Source organism: Pan troglodytes, chromosome 11 (assembly GCF_028858775.2).
Source record: "Pan troglodytes isolate AG18354 chromosome 11, NHGRI_mPanTro3-v2.0_pri, whole genome shotgun sequence".
NCBI lineage: Eukaryota > Metazoa > Chordata > Mammalia > Primates > Hominidae > Pan > Pan troglodytes.
The window spans coordinates 16690775-16708145 of NC_072409.2; the positions used below are offsets into that span (position 1 = coordinate 16690775).

Below are 17371 nucleotides of genomic sequence, written 5' to 3' on the forward strand. Positions count from 1 at the left end.
CTGCTGTGACCCTGCCAGGGTGTGCCCATGGTGGTAGCTGATAAGATGAGGGGGCTAAGGAAGGAAAAATGGTCATTCGGTCACTTCCTGAACCCAGCAGGACCAATTCAAGGCCCAAGAACCACCTCTCTGGGAAGCCAGCCCTGTCCTGTGCTTGCAGCAGTCCCTGGCCACTTCACAGCAGGGACTGCTTGCTCCATCAGTCACCCAAGGCAGGCTTCTCCCCTACCCTGGCTTCATCCCATGCTGGCATTGTTGGGCGACTTCCTTTTTCACCTCCAGCCTCTGCCTTGCCAGGCTAGGGAAGCAGCGCATTAGAGGCAGGGCAGAAGATGGGTACCAAAGACTGCCCAGGCTCCAAAGGGGCAGGGATAGGCTCAGCTTCCCTACCCGGGACGCTCAGGTGAAAGGAGGGGAGCAGGCACTGGTCTCTACCTCAGTCCCATTCCACTCCCAGGAAGGGATGCTTGTAGGCACCCACCTCTAGTCAGCACAGGGTGAGCGCCCAGCTGGTCACTTGCACATCCCTTTTTTCATATTTCAACAGCACACAGCCCTGCCAGGAGTATTCATCTACCCATTTTACAGAAAGGTATGACAGGCTCAGGGAGGAGCAGTTACTTGAGCCGCCCAAGGCCCCCTGCTGGGATGGGAACCAGGTCAGTCCAGGAGTCATGCCCACAGCTGCCCTATGTGGTGTGGTATCTGGGGGCTGATGCCCCTGTATTCAGGGCTTCTGCCGTCCCCCAGCCCCGGGTCAAGTCCCTCTCTGCTGCCCAAGGCTGGGGTGGAAGAGAAGGTGGCCCAATTGCATGGCCCACGGCATCCTCCCGACCCTGTGCCTAGCTCAGTCTCATGACGGCTTTCCCCTCTGACCTCTTGTGGTCCTTGGAGACTAGAGCTTTGGTCCCCTAGGCGAGGTGGCACCAAGGAGGGCAAAAGGCCTTCACATGGGGATTCCACCCCTGCAAATCACTTCCACGGCCCAGGTCTGAGCTACTTCTTACAACAACCCTGCCAGGATGTGGCACCTCTACTACCTACAGAAGCAGGTCTCAAACCAGGGCATGGGCTCCACACTGCCTGCCTCCCACCAGGGTGGAGCTGGCGTCCCCAGGCCGGGCTTACCTTGGGCCATGCGTCACATGAACCACCACACAAGTCACCTCACAGAATCTCCACGAGCCCAAGAGGCAGATGCTGACCTCACCCCGCTTTACAGGGGAGAAACTGAGGCCTGCCAGGGAGGGCAAGAGATGTGCCCCAGCATCCCATCTTTGATCTAGTGTTGCTGCGACACCCAAACCTCTTGGGTCCATTTCCTCATCTGAAAAAGGAGGAAGGAGGCTTGCTTCACCCAGAAAACACTGGCAGCCGGCACATGCTGAAAGTGCTGTGAAGACAGCGCCTTCACGGGGAGGTATTTCCCAGCCCTTTGAGTTGTGGGGGTGAAGGGATCCCCTCTTGAGACCACACGGGATTCAATGCCAGCCCCAGAACTTGGCACTCTGAGCCACTGGCTGGCATCTACCTCCCTGCTCCACCTGACCAGGCCCACTCTCACAGCGGCCTGCCTGCTGGGCCCCTCCATCCCAGGAAGCAGGAGTCTCAGGCAGGGCCCCAGGCACATGCTGTCCTTCCCCTTCCTACCCAACCTTCAGCACCCAGCTTCAGTGCCCCTTCTTCCCTGAAGCCTTCCTGGGCTCCCTGGGCAGACAGCCATATCCAGGCTGTGCTGGGAAAGTCTGTCACAAAACTGGCTCCTTGTCAGGCAGGGGGCTCCTTGTGGGTAGAGTTGGGTCTGGCTGGCTCCAAGGTCCAGAGCCTTAGAGTTCCTGGACCAAAACCCCAACACACCAGCAGCCAAGGTCAGCTAAGCTCAGAGGGAACGGGAGGTCAGTGGGGATAAGGATAGTCCTCCCTCAGCCTGCAAACCCTGGTGACGTGGTTGTTCCCTTGGAGGAGGGACAAAGAAGGCCTGAGGGTGGGTCGTCAGGGCAGCTGCCTGTTCAAGGCCAAGTCCCAAGAGCAGCATTCCAATGTTCATTCCAGAGTCTCCGGGAAATGCCCCTGCCCTTGCTCTGTCCAAGTATGGGCCGCTTCCCCCATCCCTCTCAAGGTTAGGAGGCTCATCCTACCCTCTGTGGCTGCACACTGCTCCCCACGGCCCCAGCCGAGACCCCTCTAAACATGGCAGATCACTAGCCCCATGACAGTGCTCCAGGGACTAGAGACCCTTTACCTGTCCTCCATGGCATGGAATCCTTACTGCTCCCAGGAAGGAGGTGCACCATGACACCCAGGTCACACACGGGACAGCCAAGGCCATGGCTAGGGTGACCTGCCCTGGACTCCGCTGCTACAGAGGAGCTTGGTCAGGGCATGGGAGGGCAGAGGGGAATGGGAGTTCCACTGGCCTTCTCCTGTCTAGACCAAAGCAGCACCCTCCACTGAACAAGCCACTCCGCCTGGCATGGCCTCACTCCTGTCCCTCCTCTCTCGCCTCATGGCCTGTAAGATAATCAAGTCCCAGATGCCTCAAGCTGGTGTCCGAGCCCTCCTGAAAGGCCCCTCGCACAAGTGACCTGGACTCTCCTCCCCAGCTACTTCCTGACAAAGCTGCAAACTCTTATCCTCCAGGGGTCCATGTCCAAGCAGTCTCCTGAGCCTGTCCATTCTGCCTCTCCCTCCACTTCTTTGCCAAACAAAGTCCTTCCTCAGTTTTCAAGGGCCAGCCCAATGTCACCACCACAAAGTGGTCCCTGGTCTCTCCAGACAGACAGCTCACACTACGCTACCTAAGCCCAGCTCAGGGCCACAATCTCCCACCTGTTCCACTTAATTCTCGTGACAATCCTGTCAGGACTAAAAAGGTGCACCTAGAAAGTTGAGGTGACCTGCCCAAGATCACAGGCATAGCAAGTGGCCGAGTCAGATGTGAACCCAGCTCAGTGGAGTTCAAGACTAACTGCACCAGCCTTGGCCTGGCCTTTCCATCGTCCAGGGGTGGCCCACAGCAGCTGGGCAGCAGGGAAAGGTCCATAGCAGCCGGGCAGGGGGAAAGGTCCACAGCAGCCGGGCAGCAGGGAAAGGTCCACAGCCAGCTAACCCACTAGCTGTGACCCACTCACTCCAGGTGGGGAAGGAAGGACCGGGGGATACAGGGATAGGGCAGCCCCTGCCCAGGGCCCAGGAAACGTGGGCACAAGGCACGGGGAGCTGCTATGAGAGACAGCGCCAGGGCCCAACAGCAGCTCATTGTGAGGGCTGGTGGCAGAACAATGGGGACACTGTCCTGGTTCCTGGGGCCTAGCCTTATCTGATAGTGTTCCAGCCAACCCACAAGCTGTTTTTCAACTCTGATCCTTTTTTCCCTTAAAAGGTCGGTGACACAGAAGCTCAGCAAACTCATTATTCCAAGGAGGGAAAGGACCCCAAACCAAAACTTACAGTAATTAAAAATCCCTACTTGACACAGCAAGGGTGTTCCCAACTATTGGGTGGGGGGAATTGAGAGTGGGATTGTTTGGTCGGAAAATAAGGGGCTCAGGGTCACCCTCCAAATCTCGAAAGCTCAGAGGGAGTTGCCCTGTGTGGCCCCAAAGGGCAAGGCTGGGACCAGGAGAGGCCACTTCCAGCTCAGTCACAGCTGTCCTTGAATGGGCCAGGCTCGTCTGGTTTTAGAGAGAGTGGGCTCCCTGTCTCTGAAAGTGTGCAAGCAGGAGCCGGGGGCCCCTTTAAGACATGCTGCATGGCTAGGGCTGCAGGGTAATGGGCTGGGCAGTACACAAAGGCAGGCAGTGCAGTGGGCCCTGGGATTAAACACACACACGCGCGCGCGCGCACGCACACAAGTGAATGCTACAGAAATGCACCTGCAGCTGCGAGCGGGCAGGAAGACAGAGGGCCTAGTGTCAAGGGTGCCTGGCTGTAGAGCAAACCGAGTCTCTATTCCTTATGAAATATACAACCTTGGATACTTTAAGTCATTCGACTCTCTAGGACTCAGTTTCCCCATCCGTAGTGAGGATAACGACACACCTTCCTCATGGGTTGCTCTAAGGATCAAATGAGACCATGCAGGCGGGAGGCTCAGGAGGGCAGGGGTGTCAGTGACTCCCATCCATTGCTCGTAACTGTTCATGCCTCTTTGGTCTGTTCCATTCGCCCACCTCATTGCCAGCCACGATGTCAGAAGCTGGAGACACAGCCATGAACAACACTGGTGAACGATGCATACACTGCTATCAAGGCTGACATTTCTGGGATAGGTCACACTTTTGACAATTTGGAGTGACAAGATATGGACTTCCCAGGCTGTTTCCTGTTCCTGTCCCGTGATGACTCAAACTCTTTACGTTCTCCATGCCTCAGTTTTCCCCATCTGCAAAATGGGGATCAATCATATCTGCCCAAATGCTCTGGGATGCCTCAAATTTCTTTAAAAAGCCCTTCATTTCCTGAGGCGAAATGAAAGGAGAAGAAGGTGTGCCTAGCAGTGGGCAGTAGACCCCCGTGAGGAGGCCCCTTTAGCCCCTCTGCCTGGGACTCCCAAGCACAGCCATCTCCAGCCCCAGTCTCCAGCCCACCAGCCTGTGTGGTCCCAAGCCACTGTCCACTACCCCAACCAGGTCTGGAAGGAAGAGAAATCCTGGACAAGGTTTGTCTCCACAGAGTTGGTGCCCCCCAAAGGCTGGCAGGACCTGATGGTTCTGCAGTCAGGACTTCAGCAGACTCTCTAGGCCTCATCAGGTCAGAACATGCCAATCATGCTTCTGCCTGTCATAGCCAGGCAGGTCCAGAGGCTGTGCTAGAAGCGTCTGCCCACACTGGAAAAAAAGAGAGTCTGGACATGGTCACAATGAATGCACTGACCTGCTGGGAATCAAACGGCAGGACATAAACAGGGCAGCGCCCTGCCTAGCATGTCCAGCAGAGCTCTCTCCCCAAGCCCAGCCTTGCCCCGCTGGCCTGGGAACCGGCTGCTCAGAAGGCCAGTGCTCACTCCTGGCCCAGCTGGGATCCCAGGGGAGAGGAGAGGAATGCAGCCGCCTGGTGGCTCCCAGGGCCCTGGGGAGACAGAGCCTGTCCTAAAAAGGCAGAAAGGTTGGCTGCCCTGCCTGGGAAGTCTTCCAGGGATGACAGGGCCCAGAGGCGTGGTCCCTCTCAACCCAGGGTTCCCTCAGGCCAAGGTAAGGGGTAGGTCCTAGCAGTCACCAAGACCCAGTTGTGACGCCCCCATACACACAGAACGCCCTGGGCTGTGAGACAGGGAGACACGTGGCCTTCTGCCCTCACCCCTGGGAGCCTGTGCTTCCCCCCACAACACAGGGCTGAGCTGGCAGAGGAGGGTCCACACCCTGCAACCAAAACAGGAGGATGGGACAGCTCATGCTTGCTGTGAGGCCTGGTGTCCTGTGGTGCCCAATATAGGCTGACTAAATGAATGATACTGTGGCAGCCTGGACCTAACAGCCACTTACTAAGCACCTACCATGTGCCAGTTGCAGGTGTTCTCACCAAAGTACAAACATCATCTCATGGCCTTCTCCCAACAACTCTGCACAAAAGGCAGCACTGCCCCAGAAGAAAGGGAGAGTGGGTATTCGAGCTCAGGTCCCACAAGCCCTGGCTCATGGGGCAATACATGAGCCAGTTAATCCAAAAGGCTCAATGGAAGCTTTAGGACGTTCTCTAAAGAGGAAACTGAGGCTTAGAGACAGGGAGTGGCCTGGCTAGGTCACATGGTCCAGAAGTGAAAGCTGGGGTTCTAATGGCCTGGTCACCCTCTGTGGGACACTCTTGGCACCTACCTCACAGTGAGTCAGGCCTGGAGGCCAGGCATCCAATCAGCCCAGCACCCCAGCAATGGCCCGTTCCTCTCCCTGAAGGAGTCTTTGGTCTCTATCCCAGCTGTATCTAAGGTCTATCACAGACCCTGAACGAGTTTCCTCCCCCTTCTAGGTGCCATTTCCTCACACGCTGAGCTACTTCAGAGAAAGCCACAAAAACCCTACGTCAACTCCCTAGAACATAAGGGACCATAAACTATCACAACTGCTACCAACACCACTACCATCACCTGTAATAATGTAATAGCAACATCTCACTGCTGCCTGGGGTGACTTGGGCCAAAGCTCCGGAGAGACCAGGGATTCGAGAGGGCGCTGGTACTGGCTCCTGAATGAGAGGCAGCCTTCAACATCCTCTCCCCGTATAAACTGTGCAAGCCTAATGGAGTTTTCAAAAAACATTCAGGAACACATTTACCTTTCCACATCTTATTTCTTTCTTTCTTTTTTTTTTTTTTTTTGCGGGGGAGGAGGGGTGCAGAGAGAGAGAGAAGAAACAAAAAACTTTCCATCTAATCCCCCAAGTCATCCTGCAGCCTGAATAATTTCGGGTTTTTAATCAATAGCTGTCAGACTTGTCAAATTACTTTGGGGACCGCAAAGCAGTTTTTAAACATTCATAAACCTCAGCAGAACAGCGAAGTGCCCTGAATTTTAAAAGAAGAGCATCTAGGCAGGGCGCGGTGGCTCACGCCTGTAATCCCAGCACTTTGGGAGGCCGAGGCGGGTGGATCATGAGGTCAGGAGATCGAGACCATCCTGGCTAACACGGTGAAACCCCATCTCTACTAAAAATACAAAAAATTAGCCGGGCGTGATGGCGGGCGCCTGTAGTCCCAGCTACTCGGGAGGCTGAGGCAGGAGAATGGTGTGAACCTGAGAGGTGGAGCTTGCAGTGAGCCAAGATAGCACCACTGCACTCCAGCCTGGGCGACAGAGCGAGACTCTGTCTCAGGAAAAAAAAAAAAAGAAAAAAGAAGAGCATCTAAGGAACACTCATTGATGAGGGTGAGTGGTGGGCAAATCAGAAGTGAGCTGCGGGCTAGCTGCCCCTGCCCCTCTTGCTTCTGAGCAGGGACAACCCTGCAGCCCTCCCTGGCCTGTAGGAAAAACTATCAGGCTTAGCCTGGCTGCTCAGAAAGTTTAGGGAGAGTGACAGTCCCCCTACCCCCAGCCCCAGGAAAAGAGCCCAACCTCCCTGCACAGCACCTGGGGCTCCAACCCCAGCCACAACTGCAGCAACTCTAAAGCTCCCAAGCTCTAGAGCCCACCACAAACATGCTAGCCCACTGCCCTCCCCCATCTCTCCACTAGGCACCACTCCTGAGAATGTTTCAAGGCCCTGACCCATGCGTTCCCTCTCCTTGAGCTCAGTCTGTGCCTGGCTCCTCCTCACATGTGAACACACCCATGCATCATGGCCTGAGTGGGACTGGTTTCTAACTGGTCCCTGCACCCCACCCGGGACCATAAATACCTCCAACAGCCACCTCAGGGCCCTGGGGATGCAAGACCCAAGTGGGAAATGATAATGAAACAAAAGAATAAATTAGCTGAAAAGCGAGTATTTCCATTCTCCAGGAAGTGCTTCCCCTCTGGCTTATCTAATTCCTCCCAGCTCTCCACATCCAGGAAGCCCTCCTTAGCTCATGCTGGGCCCCCCCTAGAATGCGGGGGCAGAGGCAGCATCTTCTTCCATCTCATCTCCTCCACCCAAGACCTGGGCGCCATGCCACATTACTTCCTGGGACCAGGTGGGCCATTCATGTTGGGGTGATCTAGGGATGGCCTCCTTCCCTCATCCTGGAGGGCCAGGTTTCCTGCCTCAACCAAGGACCAGCCATTTGTCCGCAGAGCCCCAGCTCCTGGCACTATGCTGGTTGAAGGTGGTAAGCAGGCATGGTTCCCTAAAAACACACACACAAAACTCTGTGACTTTGGTCAAATTAATTAACCTGTGTGCCTCAGTTTTCTCATCTGGAAAACAGGGACACCACCACCTTTGGCTGTAGGGCTCAACTGACCTGCAGCGAGCTCTCCATACACAGCCTCAGTAACCAGCCCTGGCTGCCCCCATGACCATCCAGGCTGGGCTGAGACTGCCTTCCCGGGGCATTCTGTCCCTTCCCGCACGCCCTTCCTGCCAGCACTTCTCTGGATGCTCCTGGCTTCTTCCTGGGCCCAGGACATTTCCAAGATCTGTCTCTCACTCTGCCCAGCAGATCCTTCCTGACTCTCCCCCCACAGCTGAGCTCTCAAAAAGCCCCTCTGCCAACTGACCCCAGACCACCTCACCTGCTCTACCCCCTTACCTCAAGAGCAGGCTCCAGAGTACAGGCCGTTTTAAGCAGGAATCTGAAAGACCCCCATTTAAGAAGAGATGGACAAATCTACGAACAAATGCTGGCACCCTAGACTCCAGCCCCAGTGGTCACTCCAGCTCAGCTATCTCTTCAATTCCAGCCACCATTTGGGACAGAGGCTCCCTCCTTGTTGGCAGCTTGAGCTCAGAGAGACAGAAGAGGTGAAGATGTGAAGGGAAGGAGCACTGGGCCAAAGGAGTGTGGACCTCGGATGGGCCTCTCCTGCACCTCAGCATCCTACCCCGTCAAGTGGGTTGCCCTTGCCTCCTGGCACAATTTGCTGAAGATGTATCATGCTAAGGCACCCCACCCCCAACCCCCGCCCCGCCCCGCCCCAATCCTGGGCAGAGTTGATCCAGCCACCAGCACAGCCACTGAGCGCCTCCACTATGTCTGCAGGAGCATGTGGGGCTATGGGCCTAGGGATGTCAGCTGCCCATTCCTCCCAAAGCCTGAGGTCTGGAAGTCTGCGTGGGGCACCAGAGCAGCTGCTTCTCAGGCTGTAACTAGCAGGAGACAACCAGGAGTGTTCAGCAGCAGCAAGACAGCAGGAAAGTGGCTGTCAGTAAGCCACAGGGTTCCAGGCCACTGGCACGGGCAGAAACTCAGACACCATGTCAAAGAAAACCAGGAGTGTGGCTGGTGAGTTCCTCCTGCTGCTAGTGACCATGCACCAAAGCCACCTGTGGCTCTCAAGTACCTGCTCACCCACCACACCACAGTGAGCCCACATACCTGGGAAGGGCACGTAGGGCTGTCTCTGCACCTCTGACCCTCACACAGCTAACTGCAGCAAAGAATGAGGCTCTGACACCTCCAGGGGCTTCCCAAGGCCAGTGTGTCAGACTTCACCGTCTGCCCTTTTCCCCCACATTCCACACTGGCTGACTCCAGGCTAAGCTAGCCCTGTCATCTGCCACCTGGCCCACAGGATTCCAACTGAGAAAGCAACATACTTAAAATCCAGCTTCCCAAGGTACGTTTCCAGGTCCCAACCCAGCCATGCCAGCCCTGCTTGGCCCTATCTGGCTCATGATGCTAAACTGCACGCCTCTGCTCAAGGGGTTGCACTCCAGCAGCCTATCCGTCTACGCCTGGCTCAAAGGCCACCACCTCCACAAAGCCTCCCCCAGAACTGACAACTCCCTCCAGGTTTTGCGCCTATGCACATGCCCTCTGCTCTGAAGCAGAGGCTCAGAGAGGTCAAACAGCTTGCCTGAGGTCACGATTCACAGGCACAAGGGTGGAACAGGACACCTGGCACTTCGGCTCTAACTTCAAACTCTCTTCACTGCCCGTCAATGCCTCAGGTTTTCACCAAACCTACAAAAATCCTATGACCAACTTTTAAGTAACTACAGGAAGCCTGGGTCACCAGAAATGTACTGAGCCCTGCCTTTGTCACCTCCTGGGTGGCTGTCTGTAAAACAGTGAGGACACCTACTGGCAGGCAGTCTCATCCGCCCCCAGCCGTGGCAATGAAGGCGGTTAGGACCAACCTACACTGAGACTTGGCTGTAACAAGCCCAATCCTTCCTCTGACTTTTTTTCAGAAATGGGTACTTGCCCAGTAAAGACGCTACCACACCAAAGTGATCTGGCTTCTGACAACTGTTTCAAATATTCAAGCAGAGCCAAAACACACTCCTGGCCCAGACACAGTCTTCCCAGTCTCCCACCCGCCTCCACCCCACCCAGTGGGCCTGGGCCCCATGGACTAGGGAGTGGAAGCAGGAAGGGAGAAGAAAAAACAAAGTTCTGCTGAGGAGCTGGGGCAGAGATACCATGGCCCCCAAACCCCAGTGCAGCCCCACCCAGCCAGCCAAAGGTTCGGCCACTCAGAGCAAAGGCCAAGCTCCTCAGCTCAGAAAACTTGTCAGCAGTCCCTGGCATTTCCCAGTTCTCAACGGAGCACACCACAGGGGACACCGCGCCTGGGGGACAGAGCAACTCACACTGGGCTTCCTCTTATTTTAAAAACTAAAAACAGCAACAGTGCTCTTCTTGGTGTCCCGCTTTTTCGCAGGCCCCTCCTAACCGTTTCTACATTCTGGGCCGGCAGTGGATGTCTGCGTAGAGGGGCAGAGACGGCATCCCAGGGTGCTCCGGAGTCCCTCCTGGGACCAGCTCCTGTGACAGTCATTCACTGAGGGTGTCTGCTGCCGCCCAGCTCATTCAGGTCTCCCTGGGCTCTGAGGCTGCCTCCCTCCTGGCTTTCCCAGCCTCTCCTGTTCTAAGCTCCGCTCAGGCCACTCACCATCCCTCAGCATAGCCACCAGGCTCGGGAAGCCGAGTGGCCGGGCGAGCCTTCCTGCTGTCCGCTGCTCCTGGCTGGCCCCGGCCAGCCTAGCCCCGCCCTGCTCCCAGACATGCCACTCCAGCCCTGTCCGCTGGGACTAATCATGGCTAGTTCAACAAAGGCTATGTTCCAACTCTCTGTAATGTGCTTTTAAAGGGCCAGTGTCCTACTTGGGCCTGCTGGGGTCTTAAAGGTACAGGTCCCTTTTTCCTATACAGGAAACAGGAAAGAAAAAAAAAACAAAAAACGAAACTCCAAAATTCATGATCAGGTTAGAGGCCCTCGGCTTCTGAGGAAGATTTTAGACACAATGAACAATAGTAAAAATTCAAAGTCCACGAAGGTCCCAAAGAGCTCAAAAACAAAACAAGGAAGCTAAACCTCAGGAATAAGAGATGGGATAGCAGCCCTCTTTGGGCACTATGTGCTGGGCACAGCACTGGGTACTTTGTGGCCCAGTCTCATTTGTTCCTCACCACTCCACAGACAGGCATTACCATTGCCCCATCTTTCAGATGAGGAAGCTGAGGGTGCAAGGGCTCCTCCCCAGCTCGCCAGGACTTCATGCAAGTCAGCTGCAAAGCTGGGCCACACCCCGTGAGGTCCATCCCAGCCAGAGTATTCCTCCCACCTGCTCCCTCCACGAGGCCCTGACTGCTCCATCCCACCTGGACCACAGGCCCCAACTGCTCCACATCCTCCAGTGTCTCTTCTTCATGATGAAGAAAGAAGGGGGCGAGATGAGGAGTCTCACCTGTCACAGGTGCCCCACCACCAGGCTTTCAGTTTGAGCCTCAGAACCCTGTGGGGTCGGGTCTATCTTTTCCTTCATCTTCCAGATGAGAAGACTGGAAATCATGGCTTCTGACACAACACGAAAGGAGAGGAACACTAGGGGAAGGTGAAAGCAGAGAAAAGCGGGCAGTCAGAGGGAGGATGCGGGGAAGAAAAGGCAGGTGCAGGGAACCAAGGCAGATGCAGGCAACCGTCCTTCCGAGCCCAGGACTCAGGCAAGCTGGCCGAGGCCCTTCCACTGTCCACAAGAGTGGAGCTTCTCCTGGGGCAAGGGTGGGCAGGGCCTGCCTAGTTACTGGAATAGGAGTGGGATGGGGAGAGGAAGGGAAGAGAGACTTGACTGCATCTCAGCACCTGGTCTACGGTACCCTCAGAGAAGCGTGGGCCATTCTGGCACCTGGAGTGGCTGGGCCCACAGTAGGTGCTGTGTGGCTATCTTCTTTTTTTGAGATGGAGTTTCACACTTGTTGCCCAGGCTGGAGTGCAACGGCGCAATCTCAGCTCACTGCAACCTCTGCCTCCCGGGTTCAAGTGATTGTCTTGCCTCAGCCTCCCGAGTAGCTAGGATTACAGGCATGGGCCACCACACCTGGCTAATTTTGTATTTTTTTAAGTAGAGACGGGGTTTCACCATGTTGGTCAGGCTGGTTTCAAATTCCTGACCTCAGGTGATCCACCCACCTTGGCCTCCCAAAGTGCTGGGATTATAGGCGTGAGCCACCGTGCCCTGCCCAGTGTGGCTATCTTTGGTCAGAAAAGCCAAGGCCAGGAGGCGTCTTCAGGTCCAACTCCACAGGGGCTGAGTCATTCAAGGATTTAGCACCCTCACTCTGTTTCTGTGATGCCTGGAAGCCAAATAAGTTTCAGAATGTGTAGCCTGATGGTAAAGAAAATGAGCTCTGAAGCCAGGCTATGTTCAAACCTGGACTCTGCCACTTGTAACCTGTGTGGTCTTGGACAGGTTAAGTCACCTCCCTAGGCCTCTCTGTTTCCTCCTCAAAAATGGACATAATATTATTTACCTCATAGGATTGCCGAGAGGATACAGAACAAAGCCTGGCTGAAAGTGAGCGCGTAACAAAAGCCTGCTTTCAGCTGGGGTGAAGGAAGCTGCCCCAGGATAGCTGGAGGCACAAACAGGAAACTAGCCTCTTGGGTAGTGACTGTGGCCAAGTCATTTCTTTCTCTCAGCCTGTTTCTTTCTATAAAAGGACCCTCAGTGATTTCCAGGCAGGACCACCCCTCTGCCACCTTCCAGATGCCTGCTCCGTCCCATAAGGAGACAAGGACAGAAGGTGAGAAACACTGAGAAAGGCTGGGCTGTGGCCCAAATCCTTTGAGGCCTGAAAACAACCTGTCCCGGCTACCCAAGCCCAGACTAAGCAAGTCTGCTGGGTGAGTAGGAGGGGCAGAGCAGGAGGGAAGCGAGAGCCTAAAGCCACACAGGCTGTCAGGAGGCAGCATAAGTGGCTTTGCCTCTCCGGGAGGGGCCCTGCCTCCAGACCTCTCTGGGTTTGTCTTCCATGCTCACATGTGGTCATGGCATGTGATCCGGCTGAGCTCACCTTACCTATGGGGAGTTCTGCATCAGCCATAGGGCCACCCTACACGCCTGTTGCAGAAATAGCCTCCCCAAAAGCTACAGGCTTTGCCGCAAGCATCCCCAAGGTTTGACAAGGTTCAAGGCTTGCCTCATCCTATCTTCCTGGAGCCGAATGCATCTGGTGCGCATGTTGGGAGAGGAGGGGGTGTCCAGCATCAGAGGAAACAGGTGGGTGGGAGGCAGAAGGAATGTCTTGGAGCCCTGGCAGAACATCTGGCCACTATTCTTGAGAGGTAGTAGGAGACCTGGGTGCCTTAACCTCCACCCTTACTACCTCACCCCCAGGATTAGTCAGTAAGAAGAGGCCCAATTTGGGGGTTTTGCAGGCCTAGGCTCCAATTCTGGTCATGTCATTTAGCAACTGTGGAACCCTGGACAAATCCTTTTACTTTCCTGAGTCTCAGTTTCCTCATGTATAAAATGAGGTAATACACTGTCCCCTGCAGATAACAGATGTAAAAACACTGGTTAACCAGGAAAAGCATTTAACAAAGCAACTGGGAACCCCAAACTCAAATATCTGAGTGCCATTCATTCAACAGACACTGAAACCCACCAGGCGTCTCGCAGACATTATGTTATCTCCAGCTGTGTATGCCAACCCTGCACCCTCAAGCCGATGCATTCTGAACCCTCCCCAGAGCCAGCAAAAAGTCTTGGGGCAGGGTTGTTGGGGGTGAGGGTTAGAGCTCCTGGCCACCAAAATATTGTGTAAAACATCTCAAACTTCTCCAGAAGCCAAACACATAAAGGAGCCTTCCAGAGAAATACCCTTGGTGTAAAGGAAGTCTAGCTCTGCTCTGGGAAAGACACTTGAGGTAAGCCAGGCTCCAGGATACTCTTATTTAGGGGCCGTGGACCCAGAGAGACTGGGGTAAGGAAAGGGGCTGACGGGGGGAACACAGGGTCAACAGACTCAGCATTCAGTCCAAAAACGTGACAGGGCACAGTGAGCAAGCCTTCCAGAGAGTGGGTGGAGAGGGCTCAGAGAGCTGGGAAAGATCACTGTGGGGGGCCTATCGGCGCTCCTGAATCAGAATCTCCAGGCTGAGATCCACTGGGTCAGCTGCTGCTGGTAAACCTACGCTGTGGACAGAGAACATTCAGGCCCCTCCCTGGCCCTCCCCTCCTCAACATTCTGGGCCGGCTGGGTCCTCACGCACTTCTTTGCTCACTGCTGTCCCCGCCACCTTCTCACCTCCTTTTCCTACTCAACACACCTGTCTGTTCCGACCCCACTGGGTCTCCTTGAGGACACCAAAGGCCTTCATGTTGCCAAAGTCAACCAGTTTCTGTGCCTTACTACCCCCTGAACCCAGGCCACCCTGCTCCAGCTTTCCTCTGTTCTCACAGGCTGCTAGCACCTCACCTCCTTTCCTCCCGGTGCTGGAGCTCCTCAGGGCTGTTTCGGAGACACTTCCTTAGCACAACACTTTCCTTTGGTGATTCTTTCCACTCCCATAGCTCGAAATACCTCCAGCATGCTCACGACTCCTAAGTGTATCCCCAGCCCTATCCTCCTCTGAGCTCCGGACCCATGTGTCTCCATGCTTGCCTGACAGTGCCTCTGGGACACCTCTCGGAGCTTCACGTCTCAAATGTCCAGCGTGGAGCCTCAGTAGCAAAGCCAGGAGCCCTTCCTTTCCCTGGCCTTTGGAATCCAATCCAACACAAATCCTGCTGCTACCCCCTCTGAAATCCCTCATACCTGTTTACTCCTCTCCATCTTCCCCAGGCAGCCTGCTGTCCGGGCAGCCTCCCCAACCACTGGGCTTCCCCTTACCCCTACCAGGGGAGTCAGAGGGACCCTTCAGAAATGCAAATCAGATTACTGAACTCCTCACCTTAAAAGCCTTCAATTACTCCCCACTGCACTGAATAAATCTGAACTGCTACCCAGGTGAAAGACATTGGCAGTCATGACCTACCTACTCTCTGACCTCATCCAGCAACACCCAACGCCCCCCACCACACACACCAAAGTCTCTGTTTCCTGCTCAAGGACTTTGTACTTGCTGCTCCCTAGGCTAGAAGTTCTTGCTCCAGCACACTCTAACAGCAAACTGGCAGGCTTCTGGCATCTTCTGCAACTCAATCCTTCCCTGACTGCTCCATCTACAACAGGTCCTGCCCTGTCCCCATTACTCCCTAGTGGAACACTTGGCTTGTTTCCTTCATAGCATCTTGCTCATGCAGCTAGCAAATATTTAAGTGCAAACTATGTGCCAAGCACTATTTAGGCACTGGGAAGACAGGTGCTGAACAAAGCAGACAGAAATTCCCTGACTCACATTTCAGTAGGGGAACTTCACTATGTTCCCCAAAGCAGAATCACTTTGTTTCTCTGCTTATTTCTTATCTGCCTCTCCCATCACAAGGTAAGCTGTGTGTGGCCAAGCTCTACGTGTTGTATTTCTGTGTCTTAAGAGAGGGTCTGACACGGTATAAGAGCTCAGTAAGTCCTGATGAAATCAAGATGCAAAAACAAAGACCAGAGCAGCCAAAGAACCAAACCCCAAACCCTGAGAGACACAAGAAATCAAGAGCCAGGTCTTGAATGCCTCCCATGGCGTCTCTCCCTAACCCTGGGGACCTCAGGTGGGAAGGAAAGCTTCTGTGACAGCCCAGCCTTCTGGGGTCAGACAGAGGCACATGTGGCAGTTTCGTTTAACTGCTGGGGAACAGGTGGATGACTGCAGGCCTGAGAAGTTAGGGAGGCTTCTTGAAGAGGCTAGATCTGAACAAGGCCAACCCACACCTCCCTCCCAGATCTAGGGAGGAGGAAAACAAATTTGTGTTTTAGGGCTCTGATATCTGATGTTCTTTGCTCTAGCAGGAAAGAAGAAAAAAAAACCCTTTACTTTTATTAGTGTCTGGATCAATAAAAGTTTTAGAAGTAAAGCTTCCCTCCTGCAATACTAACAGAGTGAGAGAGAGACAGACGTGGATTATTAAATCTGTCTCAGAGAGGCAGGGCTGGGAGAGCGCGAAGGCACAGGGGCACCGGCAGTTTCCCCCTCACCTGTGCTGGGAGCCTCTGGCTAAAGGCCCTCATTAGCCCCGCAGCCTAGGGTCAAGGCCCGTTCCTCATAGCTCACCCACCAAATGCTGGTTCCCTGAGCCTGGGTCAGCAGCCAGGCCGCTGGACGCCCACCTTCCAGGTGCCCCACAACCTTGCCTGCTTGGCCTTCTCTGAGCTGCGCCCTAAAGCTTCCCCCCAGCCCACCTCCCCACCTCCAGGTTGGAAGCTCCAGGAGGGCAGGGCTTGTTTCCCTGGAGGAGGAACCAGTTTAGCAACCCCAGCCCCCACCTTCACTCTTCCTCCCATGTCCAAGGGAGTCCCCCATTCAGTCCCCCAAGCCTTGCACTTTCACAGCACGCCAACAAGCCCTGCCCACTGAGGACTCAGTCCTGGGACCAGGCCTCATTGGAGAAACAGCTCCTCACCCTCCAGCCCAACCAAAGCCTGTCTGACCCCATACCTGGCTGGAGACCCACCCTGGAGACCCACCCACCAGGGAGGAAGTTTCCCTGTGGTGTCTGTCCTCCCTCCCACAGGACTTCAAACAGACCTTTGTGGCGGGAGCGCAGGCCTCTCTGCTGACCTGGTTCTGGGCACTTGCAACCCCCGAGGCTCTGGAGCCAGATCTGGCTTCCGAAGATGGCCAGGTCTCCAGTGAGCAGCCCCTCCGGCCCGGCCCAGGATCTTGCCGAAGTTGTCACTAAGAAGTCCAAGGCCACAGAGGCCCATTCCCAAGGGTGGTGCTCACCCAGGCAGCTCTTCTGGACAGATTAGGGGGCCTCTCGGCCGGGCCGGCATCTAAGAGGTGAGCCTAGGAGGGCTTCCCCTTCCCGAAAGGCACGTGCTGAATCTGTGTCTTCCAAGCTGAAATTTCAAAAATGACTTAAATAAACACAGTGATGACAACATCTAAAGGTTTCCGTGTCCTTCAGGAAACAAGTGGAAAATTACAGTCTTCCATACAGGTAACCACATGGCACAACCTCCAGGTCCAAGAAGACGAGAAACACTCCTGAAAGCAAACTATCGCTTCCAGCCATGGCAAGTCTCCCTCCAGGGGCCTCTGGGCAGGGTGCAGGCCAGAGCACGGTGCAGGCCAGAGCACAGAGGTCTGGGTCAAGAAAGAGGGAGGAGCCGTCCCTACAGGCTCCTCCCCTAATATACTGACTCCGCCCAAGGTCATATCCTGCCCCAAGCCCCGCCTCTGGGCCTTTGTATTTGCCATTCCGTGGGCAAGGCTGGTTCCTCCTCATTCCGGTCTCAGACCCAAAGTCCCGTCCCAGGAAGAGGCCTTCCCTGATCTCTCTAGCTAAAGGGGCAACTCCCACCTCCCAAGTTATCACCCTGCTTCATTTTCTCCACAGAACTACCCTGAAGTCATCTTGTTTGTTTCTGTCTTTTACCCATCATGAAAATGTCCGGTCCACGAGAACAGGG

At 55.0% G+C, this 17371-nt stretch overlaps 1 protein-coding gene across 16 annotated transcripts in view; it reads right to left on the reverse strand.

Moving 5' to 3' along the window:
• DAB2IP (DAB2 interacting protein) overlaps window positions 1-17371 on the reverse strand; it is a 216016-nt gene that overhangs the window by 31203 nt on the left and 167442 nt on the right. Inside the window, exons 1-2 of one of the 16 annotated variants that reach the window (XM_054658394.2) lie at window positions 11269-11350; window positions 1129-1327 (exon numbers count right to left, since the gene is read on the reverse strand). The exons of 8 other annotated variants lie outside the window; for them this stretch is intronic. In XM_054658394.2, the coding sequence (XP_054514369.1) occupies window positions 1129-1319 (191 nt within the window). In that variant the 5' untranslated portion in view covers window positions 1320-1327; window positions 11269-11350. Of the gene's footprint in view, window positions 1-1128; window positions 10440-10472; window positions 11221-11268; window positions 11367-16484; window positions 16762-17371 lie in introns of those variants that run through there. 7 more of the 16 variants (XM_016961581.4, XM_016961585.4, XM_054658397.2 and 4 more) reach the window with 7 other exon arrangements.